We start from the raw sequence: 14,509 nt of genomic DNA, 5'->3' as shown, positions 1-14,509 counted from the left end.
GACTTTTACTCAGGGGATCTTGAACGGCTGTTTCCATTTCTTACCTATCCTTCCCAGAGGCCTCACTGGACTTGGAGGCCCAGCCCAGCCACCCTCCTGCAAGTCAGCTCTGCAAGCCTCCCGCCTCACTTCTCTGGGTCAGGGCAGGTCTTTCCGTGCTCGGAGTCTCAAGAACACCCCTGGCATGGGCTTCGGAGGGGACTGCCTTGAGGAATCGAAAATCACACGGGCCATCTGGAGACTCATCTTGAAGGCAGCTTTGCAATGTAAGCGATTTGTTTCTGTTCTGTGATTTAGCTGTTGTCAAGGTTGATGTGGTCGAGACCCAGCGGACATGATTTACGCGCCTAACACGCGGAGCTGGCCAGAGTGCTGAATTCAGGCTCGCGTCCCAATAGTCATCAGGCACTGCTGGCTGCAAACACACACACACACAGTCCACACCTGCTGGTCAGCAACCGCACCCCCAGGATAGAGGCAGAGAAGAGTGTGTGCAGCAAGCTCCACACTTAGGCATCATGCATGTAAACAGCCAGTGGAATTTGGGAATACACGGCATGGGATCGTTCCCAGATCTCTTAGAGTTATATTTAGCGGAAGAGAGCTTGAGAATAGTTTGGCGGGAGCACACTGCCAACCAAATGAATATTAATAGTGTGGGTCTTGGAGCAAAGAAAATATTTCTTCAGTATCTGATATGTATCTATGAAGGAAACAGTTCCTCAGTGTCACAAGCCTTGGGACATGGGGGTGTGACGAGCCTTCTGAGACCAGGAATCACCAGTACCAGCTGGGAAAAGAACTCTACGTACAGTTCAAACCACACTATCTGAGCTCCCCTGGTGCCTAACTAAACACTTTCTCCCCACAATCCCTCCTGCCCACAATAATTTATTTCTCTCAGCTTATATCAAGCTGGTTTTTTTTTTTTTTTTTTTTTTTTTTTTGTTTTTTTTTTTTGCTGTGCAGTGTATTAATGATTCTTGAAATCTTCCAGTTTATCCAAAACTGAAACACTGGCACTGGAGCTGTACCCCACATCAACTCATGGGTGCTCATCTCCCCCTCCTCCTCTAAAGAGAAAGCCAAGGAGTGGAGCGTGTTGGAAAATCCTTCCTCATTCTGGGGAAGTAGGGGTGCCCCTCTCCCCCACCTCTCTACATTTTCTCCAGGAGCCAGTCTGCACAATTCTTTAGCCTGAGGTTCAAGTTCCCCATTAACATAGACACAACACCTCACTGAAGCTGAAGTATAAGAAATTTTCTGCTTGATGTGTTTTATGTCCCATTATTATTTCCCCTGTACATCACATGCCTCTCTGAGAGGCACAGGAAAATGTGTCTGGTGCAAGGTTTGGGGGAGGGTCTTCCAGCACTTAAAAAGGAGGAGGAGGGAGAAAGGGACCCATAAAGGAATTCACCCAAAGCTTCTTTCTCTGCCTTCCTAGAAGGTCTGGACTCTCTCTCCTACTCTGGAAACTTCCTTTGCATCCACAAACTCCATCGCCAGCCTCCCTGGGATGGCTGTCTCCCTTCTATCTGGGTTTCCCCTATGTAGCCTGTCTGCTGCTCACTGATTATGGGGTGAAACTGGAGGCAGGGAAAACACTGATGATCTCTAACTGTGGCTGAGTCAAATCCATTACTACCCCCTCCCCCCAACACCACCACAATCACAATGGTTTTGTTCTTTTTTTCCAGCAGGTGGGAGAAATCAGAATCACACATTTGCACATGCAGACTGTTCACAGCAATAAAGAAAAATGAACCAAGTATATACAAGCTCCCAAGTGGGGGACTTTCAAGGAGAAGAAACCAAGGATAGGGGAAGACTGCCTCCGTGGTAACAGTAGCAACTGGTAGTTTCCCCCAGAAGTCTCTTAAAGTTAAGAGGGCACACCTAAATTCCCATGTAAGATACATAATCTGGTCACAAATAAAAAACCTGTCCCCAGAGAGGTGGAAGTAAAGCTCTCGGCCCTCTGGGTTCCCAACAGTTGCAGGTACACTATACCCCCAGTGAAAGCATTCCTGAAGTTCCCTCATTGAACCCCAGAGGATTCTGGAGCATCTCTAGAATAGAATTCAGAGCTCACTCTGAGAGCTGGGCTCCTGGGCAGTAGGCCCTGTCCTGGTTCCCTGGGCACAGTGGCAGCAGACACCTAGGCAGGTCAGATACCCACGGGAGAAGTAGGCACCAGCAAAGGAAACCGTCAGGCACCTTCTCAGCATTCATGCTCAACAGCATCCACAGCCATTTCTAGAAATAGCTGCTGGTCGTGACCCAAGCGAAGCCCCCACAGAGAAGCTGGGTGGTGAGATGGGGGGGCAAGATGAACCAGCAATGCAGTCATGGGAACAGTGTCCCTTCATGAGGAGGTGGGGGCGGCGGTGACCCAACCAGAGGCAAGCAGAGTTGATTCGCGTTCCCTATGCTCTGTTTGTCTGAGGTTATATGAGCCTCTTTCAGAACCATCTCCTCTGGCACGCCCCAATCCCGCTAATAAGCCGTTGACCTTGAGTGTGAGTCTAGGGCTGATTTGCTGCTCTGTCTTGGGGTTCCCCAGGGGCCTGGTGGCTTCACGGGAAGAAATCCTCCTCGGTTTAGCAGCAATCGGTTTTTCTCTCCTCCTGCCACTGTGATCAAATTAGCAAGCTGTTTCCCCTTGGAGGAAATGTGGCCACGGGTCCCAGGAGGCACTGCCCATTTGCCTGTCTGATGGGTTTGGGAAGGGAAAGCAGGGATGGGTGCGTGCGTGCGTGTGTCCCTCCCTCCCCCGGGCCCGGCACGGGCTCTCCCACCTGGGATGGCCAGCCCGCCAGCAGCGAGACCATAGGGAGGGCAGGTGCTGGGGTCTTAGCTGCAGGAGGCCTGGCAGGTGGCTGCGTACACGCTGCTGCCCGCCGTGGCCCCACTGCTCAGGCTGCTGGTGGGGCACTTGAGGGGCTTCATGCTGCTGTCCCTTTGGATGTGCAAGTGCTTGAGCCGCCAGCGCTCCCAGCTCCTCCGAAACTCCATCTGGACCTTCCGTGGGAAAAGGAGGCAAACAAAAGCCATCATGCAAACCGACTGTCCACAAAATGGCCCCGTTATTGCATTAGTAGGGAAGGGGGGAAAAAATCCATGGCATTATATTAAGAGACACAAGTCAAGGCCCTTAGGCGCCTAAATTAATATCCCAATAAAATTGTTTATTGTTGTCTCCTATTTTCCGCCTCTCCTCAGGAGAGAGATGAGGTTGATGATCTAATTGGTCTCTTCCATCTCTAAACTCCGTGACTCAGCTCAGTCCCCTTCTCAATCCATCATGCTCTTATTTAACGGAAAAGAACGAGAGCGAGAGAAATGTGGGAGACCGGAGCCGGGAGGGAGAAGACGAGGAGGAGGGAGAGCCTGACTTCAGAGCAGCGTGGAGACAAGGTGGCCCAAGCCTGCCTGCCATGACCACCCTGGTATCCTGGGCAGTGGCTTGGGGGGCCCCAGACATGGGTGCTTGAGGGAGGCAGAGCAGACCCGGCGTGAGGCCGCCCTGCTCCGTGCCAGCTCGCTGCCGGGCTAAGCTCATGTGGCGAGTGTGCCAACAGGGGGGACGGGGACACCTGAGGCTGACGGGGCCTCTGCTTGTGCAGCAACATGGAGGCCAATCTCGTCTCATAGCCCTTAACTGCGGAGGCCAGAGAGAAAGGTGGTAAACTGAGGCACATCTCTGGGAAGCCACCTCAGGGACCAAAGCGGTTTCCTGTCCACCGGCAGGAAAAGGAATGGGACTGGGACTTCTCAGAGCACTGATACGTGCTGCCCTTTCGGCCTCCATCACCCTCAGCACTTTTCCTGAACCTCTGCGATAGCCCCTGTCATGGCAACTGTCATGAAAAGCCACCATTTATTGGGCACTTGCTACGTGCCCAGCACTTCCCAGAGATTCTTTCAGTTAACGTTTGCAGCAACCCTGTGAAGCAGCACCTGTTACCTGTTGTTCTTGCCCATTGCAAGGTGGAGAGAGCGAGGTGTGGAGTACTTCAGTATTTCCCTCGCTCTCAGCCAGGATCCAAACCTACATCCAGGCTGACCTCAGAGCTGCTCTCCTAAGCACTGGCATCCTGGCTCCCAGGGCTCTTTAGCTCATGCTGGTTTCTGGGGCATCTCCTCCCCACTCAGCTGGGAGCACTGCGAGGGCCGGGACCACCTCGTCCTCATCTGGGACCCCCGGACCCCTCACAGTGCCCCAGATGCAGCAGGCCCTTCACACGTGTTTTGTAAATGAGCTGAGGGAAGGAGCAAGTGACAAAACGAGCCTCTGACACTGGCCTCCCTCTGCAACTGAGTTATGACAGTGAAACAGCAGAGGCGACGCCAAGAATCCCAGACACCCGTCCCAGCACTTAGGATGGTACGCCTCCTCTCACACTAAGTTGACCTGACTCACTGCCTCTGAGATCCTGTCTGGCCAGGCCCCAGGCTCTGGGATTTGGGAGGAATGGGTGAAGCTCATTCACTTCTGTTTACACTTGGGGGGAGAGGCAAAGTGACTGCCCCAAGTTGCACGACTGGGTAGTGGTAGAGCTGGGAGCGGCACTCAGGCTCCTGGGTCAGAGCCATGGTAAGAGGACATGAGCCACAGCAGAACCACCCCCAGGCTTTCCCTCCCCTAGGCCCGCTCTCCTGGTAGCTGATGCAGGACCCATGTCCAGGCCATCTTTTCTTTTCGGGTCACAAGTACCTGGCGTTGCCATGGCAACCCTGGGTCTGGAGAACAGCTTTTGTGGACAGAGATCTCAGCCCCGGAGCCACGTATGTCTTTGTGGCCCAGTGAAGGTGACGTGTCTGTTCTTGTGCCTGGAGGAGCCAGGCCCTGAGGTGTCTCTGGGGAACTGGGCGGTGCACTTGAACAGGGCAGGTCTCTTAGACCCCACGGCATGAGCCTGGGAGAGCCCACGGGAGAGGCCAGCTGGAGATCTGGTGACTCAGGGGTCATTAGTTGCTAAGGGCCCAGTGGGATGTGGGCCCGCTGCTCCCTCCTGACAAAGCTGGACCAGCCTTGGGGCGTGGATGAAGAGGGGAGTTGATGGGCGATGGGCTCTGAGGAAGAGAGTTGCCAGGAGACTCAGCCAGGGTCTGGGAGACTCTCATGGAAGTGGCGGGAAGCCTCGCACGTGTGTGTGTCGGGGGGGAGCATGTGTTACCGTCATGGTTTTGGGGAAGAGGAGAGAGAAGTGGGAAGTGGGAACTGCAAGGGACCGAGAAGGTGAGAAGGGGCAGAAGGGACCCTCACTCTCTCCAGCCCGCACAGGGACACCTGCCACCCTGCCCTTGTTCCTGGGAAATAAAGCAGCAGAGCTTAGGGCCAGGTAGCACATCACCGCTCCGGCTGAGAACCATTCCTGAGGGGAATGCGCCCCCACAGAGCTGGTGGTTCCTCATATCTCAATATTTTCTTCAGTTTTTTAAGAAGTTCTTTGTGAGGTCAGATGAGGGGGTGGGAAGAAATAGGGCTGGTACACCCTGCTGCCTCCCATGGATCAAGGGCCTATAGGACAAGGCCCCTGTGAGTGTCCTCTACACCGGCCTCCTCTCCTTCCCCGGCCCACCCCACACGAAGCCCGGTCAGCCCTCAGAGACCGGCCCATAGGAATGGCCAGAACACACCTATGGGCGTTCTGTGCCTGGCACTGCCTCCCCTTCCCAGCCCCCGCAGCCCTGAGGCATTAGTGGAGACTAACCCACCAGCTGCACCACCTTCTAGCTGTTGAACTGGGGCTATTCATTTCACTTTGCCAAGCCTTAATTTTCTCATCTGTACAAGGAGGCTAACACCTGCTACACAGACGGCATTTAATAAAACACGTGAGCACTTTATACACAGTAAGCACTCGGGAAGTGTTTCCCTCCCTTTTAGAGATCCACGTGCTCTAAGCATCTTTAACTCCACTTTGCAGAAGAAGAAACAGGTGTCAAACTGTGGGCATGTGACTTGTCCGAAGTCACACAACTCATTACACAATGGGGCCTGGATGGGAGAAGAGACCTGTCACCAAAGGCCACATCCTACATCTTTCCCACTGCATTACATTGCTCTTTGAGCCATCTCATGGCTCCCTGAAATACCAAGGCCCCCACCCACTGCCACCCCCATGTCCCCCACTCCCATAGCACAAGTAAGATGCAGACTCTTGAAATCTCTGAACTCTGGGATAGCAGACTCAGTGACAGAAGCCACACCAAGAGCACTAGCTCTTTGAGAAGCCCCAGCCTCACTGACAGAAACCCTCACCTGGGCCTGAATAGATTTAACAGAGTCCTCAGTTGCCGCCCCCCCGACTCTGGAATGGGAGATTTTGCACCCTCTCCTCCCTGCCGGGGTTAATCACTCTTGCGGCTACTTCCCCAGATGGCCCTGGCACCACATCTAGCACTGTCACTTGTTTCCCTTCTGGAAGGAAGGGGAGGTGGAGCTGTGGCATTTGTGACATCCAGTGTGATGGTGTGGGGCTGCTCCTGACCTGCTCCAGAGCAGAGCTGGGCACCTGGGCGGAAGGAGCCTTCCCCAGGCACCCTAGGCGCAGGCAGTTCTTCCTGCCAGGGCTGACAGTCTCGGGGAGGGGAGGGCTATGGTCCAGGAGGGTCTGCAGGAGAGGGTGTGGGGGGTCAGCAGCAGCCCCCTTCCTCCACCCCAGCAAGCAGAAAGCCCCTGGAGGAACGCACCCCTTTGCCATGGTGGGGTGCACACATGGAGTGGGCACTTGTCTCTTTCTGTTAGAATGCATTCCAATCCCAGCTCTGCCACCATTTCCAGGCCAAACCTGGGGCATGTTTCCTAGTCTCTCTGATCGCCAATGATCTCATGTGTGAAAAATGGGCATATCAAAACCATAATTTTAGCAGGGATTTTTTTTGGGGGGGGAGGGAGGAAGCAGTGACAACTAAGTAAGATAGTAATTATTAAAGCCCCAGGCACGTGACTTGGGCACGTCTGCTGTTGAATCGTCTTTTAACCACCACCTGTTTGCTCGGGACCCCCTTCACACAAGGCTGGGTCTTCCCCAAGTTCACATCCATTAGGGTATGACTGTGTGTGTGTGTGTGTGTGTGTGTGTGTGTGTGTGTGTGTGTGTGAGAGAGAGAGAGAGAGAGAGAGAGAGGGCCATGCACAGAATACAACGCATGGACAAGGTGCCCCCTCAGCTCTAGTGCCTGTGGGATGGGTAGGCGGTTTCAGCTGAAAAGATGGATGGGCGTCCCCACTGACAACTCCAGAACAGCCCATAAGCACAGTAGCAGCCCATAAGTGTCCCCACTGTCCCATTTTAGGTCTTACCTCATTGTTGACAAAACAGTACAAGATGGCAACCATCAGCCCCTGGAAACAAGAGTCATGTCAGCAGGGGGTAAGCAGGAGGGAGGTGCCCTGCAGGGAGACCCGAATTCCTTGGGGCTCCAGCCCCAACATCCCCCTCCTCACACTGGGCAGCTCAGGCAGACCCAGAGCCGGAGTGGGGGGTTCCTTCTCCTTCCTTTCTGGAGAAACAAGAAGACCCCTTGCTTAGATATTGCAGAAGCTCTTCCACCGCCCTGTCCTTGAGGACATTTGACCCGAGAAAGCTCACTACCTCCAATCACGGGCCATCTTCCCCGCCACGGCTCCATCAGTCGGTCAGCACACTCAGCGGTCCAGGACTAGGATGTGCGTGTGTGTACATATGTGCACATGCACGGGCCTACACGCGTGGCCCTCCCACGGGCCTCCTGGGGGCTGGGACCAGGTTTTCGTGCATCTACAGTGTCATCTAACACTAGTGGAGAGGATGAATCCTTGGCTTTAGAAACCACGAGACCTGGCACATGTTGCTTTAACATCTCCGAGCATCGGTTTCCTCCTCTGTAAAATCGGGTGATCCCGCACACTTCTGGGGTGCTGCAAGGGTAAATGCACAATGTGTGCAAAGCCCCTGATGGGGTGTCTGCCACCCGGTAGCCACCCAGTGGATGGCAGCTGCGACACCAGGCGGGATGGCCACGGCCACCTCTGTGCAGGCTTACTGTCCCACGTGAGGGTGCTGGATGCTGATTCTAACCCTGGCTCTGCTCCAGCCACGGAACTCTGGGCATGGCCCACTTTACCCCCAGGCCTCAGGGTGCCCATCTGCATGGTGCTGACTGCTCCCTGCCCCACTCCCACTCTGCGACTTGGCAAGTGAGGACCCCGGCCGTGCAGTCACCTGGAAGGAGGTGAAGGAGAGCTCTGTGAACAGCTTGATGAAACGCAGCGTCCCCCGGGCGTGCTCATCCATCACAAAGGCAAAGACCACCTCGTGGGTCCCCAGCAGGGGGATGAGCGTCAGTGTGGACTTGGCAAGTCTGGGGGTGGGGTGAAGACATTGTTCTGGATCTCTCCCAATGGACACTTCTCCCCTTTCTGTGCCCCAGCCCCACATCTAGGGGTGACAGACACTCTCCCACCCCAGATATGCTGGGCTGGGCTGCCTGGCAGGGGTAAGTCGAGGTCAAGACCCCCAGAAGCCCAGGAGCTGCCCAGGTTCAGGCTAAGGACAAGGCTTGGGGTCCCAGGCTGGGCTGGGTGGGAGAAGAAGGTCACACAGGGTTCTGAGCTCAGCACCCCAGGATCTCTCTGTGTCTCCTAGAAGCAAGGGCCGAGGGTGCCCAGCAGAGCCAGCTCAGGCACATCACCTGCACTTGATGTCCGTCTTGCACATGACATTGGCTTTGAGTTTGGACACCACAATGCAGATGACCCGGATAAAGATGAGGAAGTTCACCTGCGGGGCAGAGGGGAGGCAGCGACTAGAGGCCCTCTCGAAACACCCAGTGTCCAGGCCTTCCCGCAAAATCTCTGGGCCGGCCAGAACTGCCACCCCTGCCCCCACACATCACTCACCCCAATGGCAAAGAGAATGGGCAGCCGGATAATGAGCCAGTAATTCATGTTGGAGTTCCTGGTCCAGCAGCTGGAGAGGAAGGGAGACACACAGAGCCCCCAGATCACGGTGCAGGCCCAGGGGCACACGAACACGGCCACAACGAGCTACCCAACAACCAGTCCCCAGACTCATGCAGAGTCCTTCAAGCCACACACACACACACACACACCCAGAGTCCTAAATACATGGTCACACAGAGAGATACACACAACCCCTTCATGAACCCACAGTCATGCGTGCGCCTAGCATCATACACAAAACAGCAGAAACATTTCACGGTTATTACAGAAAAACCGCTACATACCCCACGGACCCAGCACCGTGTCATCACACAGTCCCGGGGAGGGGTAGGGAGGGGGTACTAGAGAACTGAATTTGTAAATTCAGCTCTTCATCCCTCGGTTTATCCTCCCAACGGGTAGTAGCCATGAGCCCCAGGGGCCAAGGAATCCCATGGAACTGAAGGTGGGGACCCAGGGGCAGGATACTCACCCCTCATCCTCATAGAGGTACTTGACAATACCCCAAGGAATAACAAACAGCAGGGGAACACCTAAGAGGAGAGAGGGAAAGAGAGAGCGGGGAGAGGGGCTGGCAGGCCTGAGCCAGCACCAGGCACACCGAGAGGTCTCTCCTTCCCCAGGCCTCTCCCCACTCCAGGCCCTCCCCTTGCCTGACCACGAAACCACTTCCTAGCAGATGTGGAACTAGGCTGGCCTGGGAGCACCGGAGAGCGGAGGCAGCATGAACCCCCGCCCCACTGCACGGACTCTTCCTCGGAGAGAGGATCCCACCATGTTATGGCTGTATCTGTCCTCACCAGTACCCCCCTCCCAGGCACACTGTTGGAGCTTGCCCCCAAGTCCTGGCTGAGGCATGAGGATGCAGACACTGAAGTAACAGAGGGACAAGGCCATGGCGTGTGGAGAACATGTTGGACGAGGCGGGGACAGGTCAACCCTCCGATGCCCTTCTCCCCCTGCCTCACCCAATGTGCCCATCTCAGTCAACTCCTGCAGGCGCCGGAAGCCCCTCCAGCTTCCTGTGCCCGAACCGCACTGTAGGTGGCTGGCAGAAGCCTGGAGTACAGATAGGGGCCCGGCCCCTGATGCCAACAGCCCAGCTAACCGCGCAGGCCCGGGGTAACAGCAGCTCCAACGTTCACACTCTCCACTCAGCTGAGACTGGACAGGTGTGGCAGGCGGCCTCTAGGAAGGCCTCCAGCAGCCCCCACCTCCTGGTTTTCACACCGTGGTGTAGCCTACGCCGTGTCAAGATCGGTCTGCGTGACCGATGATACACACAGAAGTGACGGCATGTCATTTCTGAGACTAGGTTATAAAAGACCGTCTTAAAAGCTTATAAAAGGCTTGCCTTGGGCTCTCTCTCTCAAGCTGATCGCTTGCTCTGGGGGACACCAGTTGCCAGGTCACGAGGGTGCTCAGATAGCCCGTGGAGGCCCCTGTGGTGAGGAAAGGAGGCCTCCAGCCAACAGGCAGCAAGGACCCACCCTTCCTGACAGCCTTGCGAGTGAGTTTGCGAGGGATCCTCCAACCCTAGTGAAGACTTGCGGTGACAACAACCCAGGGCGACAGCTCGACTGCACCACTGTTGGAGACTGAGCCAGAGGCATGCAGCTCAATTGAACCCAGATTCCCGCCCATAGAAACTGTGAGAAGAATGGCTGTTTTCAGCAGCTAAGTTGTGGGGGCTTCTGTTCTGCAGCAGTAGATAACTCATTCTACTGGTTTCCAGCTCCTTCAGGAGAGAGCCTCATTCATCTTCAGAGCCTCCGTGCTTGGCTCACCCTGAGGGCTCAATCTGTTTGCTGACTTCAAATGGACTGCCCATCCTCACAACAAACGGAGAAGAGTCAGGAGCTCAAGAGGCCACAGGTGGGACTAGAACACAGGACTGCCATCCCACGCCTATGCCAAACACCTTCAGTGGCTTTCTGCACCAACTCTCCATGCCTGTCCCTACGGGTGCCTCTCCCAGGGTGGGAGGTACAGGGGTCTGAGATAGGTAAGAATGTGCATATTAAGGTGTGGGGACACAGATGTGAGTGCGTGGTGGGGGGTTCCATGCATATGCCTGTGTGGCTTGAGGGGGTCTCCCCCAAGAGCACATTTCTAGGGTGGAGCCCACTTCACAGCCTGTCACCATGACCCAGGTCCTCAAGAGCAGCTCCTGAGCAGGTGACATGCCTGGAATTAGCGTGCAGACGGGGCCGGAGGAAGCAGGGCAGCTCCCAGCTGCCCAGCATTCTTGATCGGAGAGCTTTCTCCTTGGTCATTTATTTTCACACACACCAGACCTCTGAGCATCCATGATGCTTTAGCAATGAGCCTTTGTGAGACTGCACAAGGGATGGGAGGCTTCCAAAGGCCTCAGAACATAGCACGGAGCCTGCCACACAGAAGATGCTCAGAGAGGATGGAAGGAAGGAATGATGAGGGGAACGATATATCGGTGAGAGAAGGGAAACTCTCCAGGCAAGAACCTGCCAATTCCCCGAGCCAGGCACACCCATGGAAACCTCCTTCTCGGGCGCCCCCAGCCACCTGCCGTCCTTTCTCCCTGAGACCCCACTCCAGGACTGGGGAGCGCAATCATGTTAGCAACAAGACCTGGCGAACTTCATTCATTCATCTGCCTCTCCTTAACAAAGTCTTAAACAGGCAGGCATGGCTCTGCCACATGCAAACATGTCACACTCCCTGCTGGCTGCATCTTTCCGAGACTTAGAAAGTCAATAAGACGGGCTGGGGGGAAAATGCCCAAATTAAGACGCACAGAACTCGCCCTGAGAAGTAATGATTCCCTCGTCTGTCCCTTGCCTCCCTCCCGGGCAGCCTTTTTGTGGTGGGTTATGGGGGCACCCCGCTACGGGATGGCAGCAGAAGCTGACATGTCTTCTGGGGACTCCCCAGCTCTGTCAGAGTTTTCATTTTGATTCTTCTGCTCGCATGTGAAGTTCAAAGTTGTTTCCGAGCACCCCACGTGGGCTCGGTCTCCTGGCCCCACAACAGAGCTCTCGGCAGATCTTTCTCTCTGTCCTCTGTCCTCGCCCCTTTGTGTCTCTCGATACCTCCTCATCCCAATTCCCCAAGATAAGGGGGTTATCATTGGGAAGGCAGGTCCCCCAGGTCCTACCCTTGAGCGCCCTCAGACCCTGAGCCCTGAGCCGCGGCATGAGGTGGTGGGAAAGGATGGGCACCCCTCCCCCATTTCCCACTCAGAAGCCACTAGGACGCCATGTGTCCCCACCAACCCTCCACCAACCACCCCCGCTCCTCTGCATACATCACACTGTCCCTCTGATTGTTCCTGCCCTCAGGTCGCCATGGAGACAGGCACTAACAGCGCTGATGCTATTTCCCAGAATGGACAGACATGGTCCCCTGCCCTAAGGATAGGCCTTCCCAGAGCTCCCCTCAATGAGCTAACCCACCCACCCTCAGTTAGCGGCAGGGCTCTCCAGCTGCCCACTGCCTGGGTGACTGCCCTAGCCTGGGAGGGGAGGAAGGCAGAGCAGGGAGAGGCAGGCCCTGGGGGAGGAGGAGGGAAGGAGGGGAGCAGGGAGTTGTACACAGAGGCCAGGCCCACCTGCCCACCTGTGCGGAGGCCTGACCTTGCTCAGCTGGGCCTTCAGGGGACTAAGAGAACTTTCCATGACAGGCAGCAGGGGTCCAGGGCCTGGGAGTCAGGAGGCCTGGTTCCAGTGCCTGCTCTGCCTATAAGGCCGTGCCCTCTCTGGGCCTCGGTGCCTTTGAGATACTGATAGCCCCCTTAAAAGGCCCCCTTCTACAATGGGGCCATATAGAGCCAAGTGGCGAAGGGAAACCAGCAGGAAGGAATGCAAGGTGAGGACAGGGGGCAGGGAGGCTGAGAGGGCCAGCCAACCTGTGGAGGCTTCCTGAGGAGGCGGGCTGGACAGGGGACAGACTTGCAAAGGCTCAGGGCAGGAGCCAGTATGGGAGGGGCACATCATGTGGCCTTGACTGAGGTGAGAAGTCCCCGGAGGTCGGGGCTGTGGTGGTCAGAGCAACCTGAGGCAGGCGAAGGAAGGAGTGACAGTAGGGAACGAATGAATGCCAAGCCCGAGGTGGAGGTCAGGGTCCTGTGGTGGGGGCAGGGACACGGGCAGATTAGGAAGGTCCAGAGGGCAGGTTTCTCTGGCACCATCCCTGGGGGGCTCTAGGGGGCCCCTCCAGAGTAAGCCCTATTGAATCCGTTTTCTCTGTCAGGGGGTGGGGGCTGGGGGACTGCCGAGGGTAGGGGTCTCAGCTCCTGTTCTCATCAGAATCCCACGTGGCGAGAGGCAGAAGCACAACCAGAAATGTTCCAGCAAAAAAAAAAGACACAATGGTTCTCCTCAAACTTTTTTGGCTAGAACATTTCCAGCTGGGCTCCAGGCACATCCGCGGTCCACCCTCTCCTCCGCGGGCTTCTGGCGGACCGGCCCTGCCCTGCCAGGCTCCTCTGAGCCCTCCTCTTCATCATCATCGGGTGAGAGAGCCACAGCCCCTCAGCTCTCACCTCCCGACCCCCTACCCTGGGGCCCAGGACTCTGCATTTCCCTCAGGACCGGGTGCGAGTCTCCATCCCCAAGGGTCTCAGGAGTAGAGGTATTTGAGGACGGCGCCGTGGCCGCCAGTGGTTTGTGGGGTATCTGACAGGGTGGAGGGCTCTGCTTCCATTAAGTGGGTAGGGTTTTGCAGGAAGGGGACGGCAACCGCAGCCCCCTGCAGTGGGTCCTGCACCCAGGAGAGAGTCACCCAGTGGGCCAGACCCACTGGCCCAGCAGCGCGTTCTTAGCACCACGCTGGCTTCCCGGGGTGGGGGGGGTAGCCGGAAGGCAGCAGTGCCCAGAGAGGTCAGGGTCTCCCACCTCCTATGTCGCAGGTTGGGGGGGAGGGGCGCGTGAGCCGAGCGACGGCGGGCCTTACCCCAGCCTAGGCCCAGGTAGAGCCTGAAGACGCGCTGCTCGGAGAAGACAGAGAAGGCCAGCAGCGCGTACAGGTACACGCCCTCCACCAGGAGCCAGTAGTGATTGGCCGCCACGCAGTACTGCATAAGCAGGAACACCAGGCGGCAGCCCAGAGAGTCCTGGGGGCAGAGGAGGGGTCCCCAGGGGACAACAGCTCTGCCGCCTGCCCCTCTTGACCCCCCTCCCCATCCTGCCCCAGCTGCTACCCTACCACCGTGCGTGCAGGAGGAGAGAGCTAACACCCTCTTGCCAGGGCCAGTGCTAGGGACTTGGCCTGCTTTCGCTCACTGAATCACGGCCGGGGCTGGAAGAAGCTGATGTTATCCCCACTACCGGTGAGAAAACTGAGGCTCAGAGAAGTTAGTGACTCGCCCCAAACTCTACAGCTAGTAAGTAGCAGAGCTGGGAGTCAAGCCTGGGTCCGTTTCCAAAGTCCACTTCCTGTGCCAGACAGAACTCCTTAGGGGCAGGGAGAGTGTCCACCTCCTTAGACTGGGGGCTCCCCAGGGTGGACTCCCTTTCCCATCGGACTGGGGGCTCCCTGAGGACCAGGCAGAGGCAGCTCTTGCCTTCCTCTGCA

General features: G+C 56.4%; 1 protein-coding gene across 3 annotated transcripts in view; it reads right to left on the bottom strand.

Moving 5' to 3' along the window:
• Positions 1 to 919: 919 nt before the first annotated feature.
• The window catches only part of GLP1R (glucagon like peptide 1 receptor), a 33,933-nt gene continuing 20,343 nt past the window's right edge, over positions 920 to 14,509 (bottom strand). The window contains exons 7-14 of one of the 3 annotated variants that reach the window (XR_004625476.1): positions 13,889 to 14,048; positions 9,429 to 9,489; positions 8,894 to 8,963; positions 8,686 to 8,774; positions 8,217 to 8,355; positions 7,316 to 7,357; positions 2,802 to 3,024; positions 920 to 2,636 (exon numbers count right to left, since the gene is read on the bottom strand). Coding sequence is in view for 2 of the 3 variants with exons in the window: in XM_034660655.1 (XP_034516546.1) it covers positions 6,989 to 7,357; positions 8,217 to 8,355; positions 8,686 to 8,774; positions 8,894 to 8,963; positions 9,429 to 9,489; positions 13,889 to 14,048 (888 nt within the window). In the remaining variant the exon portion in view is untranslated. Of the gene's footprint in view, positions 2,637 to 2,725; positions 3,025 to 6,880; positions 7,358 to 8,216; positions 8,356 to 8,685; positions 8,775 to 8,893; positions 8,964 to 9,428; positions 9,490 to 13,888; positions 14,049 to 14,509 lie in introns of those variants that run through there. The other 2 variants (XM_034660656.1, XM_034660655.1) reach the window with 2 other exon arrangements.

The sequence above is a fragment of the Ailuropoda melanoleuca genome, chromosome 5 (assembly GCF_002007445.2).
Source record: "Ailuropoda melanoleuca isolate Jingjing chromosome 5, ASM200744v2, whole genome shotgun sequence".
NCBI lineage: Eukaryota > Metazoa > Chordata > Mammalia > Carnivora > Ursidae > Ailuropoda > Ailuropoda melanoleuca.
Note: the sequence above shows the minus strand (reverse complement) of the source record. Positions and strands in the feature narration are given on the sequence as shown.